Raw genomic sequence first — 4,495 nt, forward strand, 5'->3', positions numbered from 1 at the left:
CCGGAACAACTCGGAGTACGCTCTGCTACGACCCTTCCGTAAAGCCTTAGAACGCTCAATGTCTAGAAATTAGAATGCTCGATGAGTCCACGATTATTCTAGTCACAAAATCAATGTAAGACACCTTCCCTTTAGCCCGTTCCAGTGGGTGAATGATTTCTAGGTGTAAAGCAACCTAACAAGGGCCTTAAAAATCACTAACCATCAACCATAACAATATTTAATCAACACCCCAATTATAGCTTGATTCCCGTAGGTCAATTTGCCATTTTTTGGAGCCACTGAAAGTCTCCAATTCACTTAGTTCATGGCTCTAAGGTTCAATTCATGATTAGAGGAGTTAGCAATCTATTAGATGATAAATAAAGTGATAAAAATCCTAACCCATCAAGTATAGAAGTTTTATTAATTTCTAGAGGTTACTATTACTAATGCACTTCATTGAAAACTCAACAACATCAAACAACAATCACAAACAAGTCAAATTTTCATTCTTAGACTTATACAACCGAGTTTCTATTAGCTTGTTCTACCCTTAGAAAGGTTCTATTTGGTGGGGTGATCTTACATTTTCCATAACGATCGGGTGGGTCGTTATAGTCCTAAGACTAATATATATAAATGTGACCCTATTTTCAACTAGTTGTTCACATTTCTCTTGAAAATGCGTCTGCTGTGTTACGCTTGATTTGAAATTGAATACATTAAACAAGACCTAAAATTTGACGCTTAGCAATATTTATGCACATAAAACACTTATCAATGACAATATGAATCCAAAGTCAAGTTATTACCTCACATTTTCTCTTTAATCTTGAAACCTAACACGTAACGTGTATAATTTCAGAATTGTATACCTTATCACGAGTAAAATTTCATGCCAAAAGTTCAGTTCTGAAAATATTTTTTCATTGTCGTCCTGATCTTCTGATACTGTTTATTTAACTGGATGCATGTATCGTTTATCCTCCTTTTCTTTTCTTGTCTTGTGCCTGTGTCACTCGTCCAACTCGCATAAAGCAGCTTGCCTTCCAGTCCTTTCCATTATACTTATTCATAAACAAATTTGCTAAAGGATCTAACTGCTTTGCCGTCTGGAAAATTTTCATCTGTGCTTTGGGTTGTATTTGCTTCATTGCTTGTTGGGAATAATTTAGTTATCAAGTCAATTTTTTTTTCTCATACAACTTTATATCTTGGGGTTAACATCTGATAAATACTTTGTAAAGCGGGTCTCCAGACACCGTTTCATACTAAAATACATAATAAAAGGACAGCAGAAACTTAGTTTTATATCTCGATTTTCTTCAGTCAGAGTCTAGTCGCGTTATTTGAGTGGTAATCCTAGTACACTAGTTACATTTCAAGTTTTATGCAGATGGTTTGACAAGCCGGAGATCTCTTAAAAAAAGGTGAAACAAAAATGCATCTAAATAGGACCTGTCAAATCTCGTCTGTTTAGGCCCAACTTACATGAAAATGAAGTAATTCTTGTTCAGTTTATTGAGAGCTACATTACATCTTGAGTATGTTTATCTAAATATGAACGGTGATGTGCTTAGTATCGACACCACGGCCTAGTGTGAAGTAAGACTTGACGATTTTGTGATCGTAAATAACAGTAACCTTGTATTCACCTAAGAAACCTTGGAAGCTGTAGGAACCAAACTCATTCGTTTTGCCATGTTTATTCCCAGTTTGCCATTCTTTCAGTAGAAGCTTGTCAATAACATCCCCTGCAGGTAGGTTATGGAATTTCTCGTCCGTAAGGCATGTTTGGTAGCAACCTCCTGCATTGCGTGATGTCCAAAGCATGATCCCGTTCACACTTGGATGTGAGTATGCCTCTCTTAAAATTTGCTCCAAGTACAAAGCATGTTTTTCCGGTCCTAACTCTCTTTTAACGTCCACTTCTGTGAGCCAAATAGGAAGCTTCAGTGTTGCCAATTGATCAAGAACAGCTCTCATGAAAGCAGGGTTCGGCACATCAAAATGACTCTCTAGCCCAATTCCAGCCAGTTTCACCCCCCCATTCTTGAGTTCCTTGAACTTATCGATGTACATGTCCACAGTGGAATTCGAGTCACACCGTTCAACAATGTTGTATTCGTTGAGAAACAGGGTTGCCAGTGGATCTTCACGGTGCACTTGCCTGAACATATTCAAGGTAGCATTAGGTCCGAGTTTTTCCTCATAAAACTTGAAATGGATGAGTTCGTTGTTTACATCCCAGTGAAAAAATTCATTTTTGTATTTTCTCATTAAACTTTTAATTCTGGATTTGATTGCTTTTTGCAACTGAGGAGCTGTCAGGTTTTTGAGCCAACCTTGTACATAATAAGGGTCATCCCAGAATATGTTGTGTCCTCTGACTATAAGTTTGTTTTTTCGGACGAATTCTATCATCTGATCCACTACAGTATAATTGACTTTCCCAGGTACTGGCTCTGTCTTTAACCACTTGAGCTCATTTTCAAAAACCGTTGCTTTGAATCGCTTGAGGAACCATTCCTGGAATAACATTATTCATTTTAATGTCATGAAGATCAATTGCGACATCATTATTTTAACTACTTATACTCTTTAAGAGATGAAAAAAATAAAAGACCTGGTAAGGCAAATTTCCTAGTATGGTTCTCGATATCACAGATCCAAATGGAAAATCTGTTGAGATTTGCTTTACTTTTACTGCTGCACCTGGCAACCTGAATCCATTTTCATCTACAACATGGATGGTAACAGCACGCTTCCTTTCCTGAAATATAACTAATTTTTCTGTTATGCCTGTATTCTGAATAACTGTAATAACTTAATTGAGTCAAAAGGTGCTTAGTTCTTGCCGTGTTTATCCCTTTAACTTGATTTGATATCCATTGCTTCTCTGTGAATGGCTGTAAGGAATAGGCAATAATCTCTACATCCACGTAACTTTTTTTTCGATCCAAATTCTGCAAAAGATTCAAAAAATGGAATTTTTCTTTTTTTTTTTTTGTTTTTAAAAAAAGACATGCAAGACAAGGAAAAATACACTTAAGAAATGGCTTACTATACCTTAAAATGTATCTGAGAAGAATTGGAAGGTGAATTCGAAAGGAAACCACCTTTGAGAAAAGACCAGCATCCTTTCTTGGCTGTAACAGTTCCTATACATTTTGATAATGATGAATTGTCTACCTTCAATGTAGCTGCTACTATAGCAGAATCTACATTTTTCACTCTCACCCAACCTGTGCAAATACCAATTTGTTACCCCACATAATACCTATGTTTTTCCTCATATTTTTTGTTAAAAACTACCACTACCTCAAGAATTTAAACTGAGTTTAGACACTCCCTCTATCCCAATTTATGTGGCGATGTTTGACGGGATATGGAGTTTAAGGAAAAAAAATATAATTTGTGGTCTAAAACAAGTCATAAACATTTGTGTGACTATAAATAAAACATTTACTCCCTCTACTCCCTTTTATTTGTCCACAATGGAGTTTGCACTTCCCTAAAGAAATAATAAATGAAGTGCATATTTTATCATAATACCCATGTTTATTGATGTATAGTTTCAATAGACCTAGAAAATTATGGGATTGACTAGTTAATGTTAATTAATAGTAAAACAAAGCATTTTTTTTCTTCTTTCTCTTGATTTGTTAAAGTGGACAAATAAAAGTGAAAAATTATTTTTAATATAGAGCAACTAAAATGTGAACGAAGGGAGTAAATTGTTTCTAAATAAGAAAATGTAACATTTTTTTGGGATAGACTAAAAATAAAAATATATCATAAAATTGAGATGGAGGGAGTAATATGTTAGCAACAAAAATATAATAGGATGACCACGATAAACAACAACAACAACAACAACAACAACAACAACAACAATAATAATAATAATAATAATAATAATAATAATAACAACAATATAATAATAACGATGATGACAAGGCCGGCCAGAGGGTGAACTTTTTTTTTTTTTTAATTTCTTATTCGGTGTTCGATATTTCAATTAAGGCCCTCGATTAATTCGGATACACATCATGTAAGGTTCATTAAATGGAAAAGCATTTTCTAGTAATATTTTTTTTCATTTCAGGACTCGACCACGATATCGTTGGTTAAGGAAGCAGGAATAATACATCGTCAATGGTTACGGAAATGGTTTATAAAAAGATTATTTACAACTTTAAAACTTAAAAAGCTAAGTTTTAAATATATATATATATATATGATTTTTTTTCTTAAAAAATAAGGTCTTTTATTAAAATTTGACTTGAGGTTACCAAATTTATTGAGCTGCTCCTGGACGGTGATGATGGAAAGAGATAAAAACCTGGAAAATACAAGATATGGTATAGTATAAGGAACTTAACTGGAGAAGGAATAAATTGTGCCTGGAGAGAGATTTGGCAAGTCCAAAGTAGGTGAATAAACCAAATCCCCATGGACGTCTTCGACCGGTTTATATACAGGAAATTTGTTTATTAGTATTCCTCCATTG

The 4,495-nt window shown here is 34.4% G+C and overlaps 1 protein-coding gene across 1 annotated transcript; it reads right to left on the minus strand.

Moving 5' to 3' along the window:
* Window positions 1-1,487: 1,487 nt before the first annotated feature.
* On the minus strand, window positions 1,488-3,208 carry LOC132050993 (endo-1,4-beta-xylanase 5-like). The gene is made up of 2 exons (XM_059442307.1): window positions 3,052-3,208; window positions 1,488-2,948 (listed from the first exon to the last, which is right to left on the minus strand). Exon 2 carries the CDS (start codon window positions 2,521-2,523, stop codon window positions 1,537-1,539), a length of 987 nt encoding a protein of 328 aa, XP_059298290.1. The 5' UTR covers window positions 2,524-2,948; window positions 3,052-3,208; the 3' UTR covers window positions 1,488-1,536.
* Window positions 3,209-4,495: the final 1,287 nt, after the last annotated feature.

The sequence above is a fragment of the Lycium ferocissimum genome, chromosome 3, assembly GCF_029784015.1.
Source record: "Lycium ferocissimum isolate CSIRO_LF1 chromosome 3, AGI_CSIRO_Lferr_CH_V1, whole genome shotgun sequence".
NCBI classification, from domain to species: Eukaryota; Viridiplantae; Streptophyta; class Magnoliopsida; order Solanales; family Solanaceae; genus Lycium; species Lycium ferocissimum.

What these genes read in the sequence shown, in the direction of transcription:
- LOC132050993 (XM_059442307.1), bottom strand. Translation starts at nt 2,523, where the DNA reads ATGTTATTCCAGGAATGGTTCCTCAAGCGATTCAAAGCAACGGTTTTT.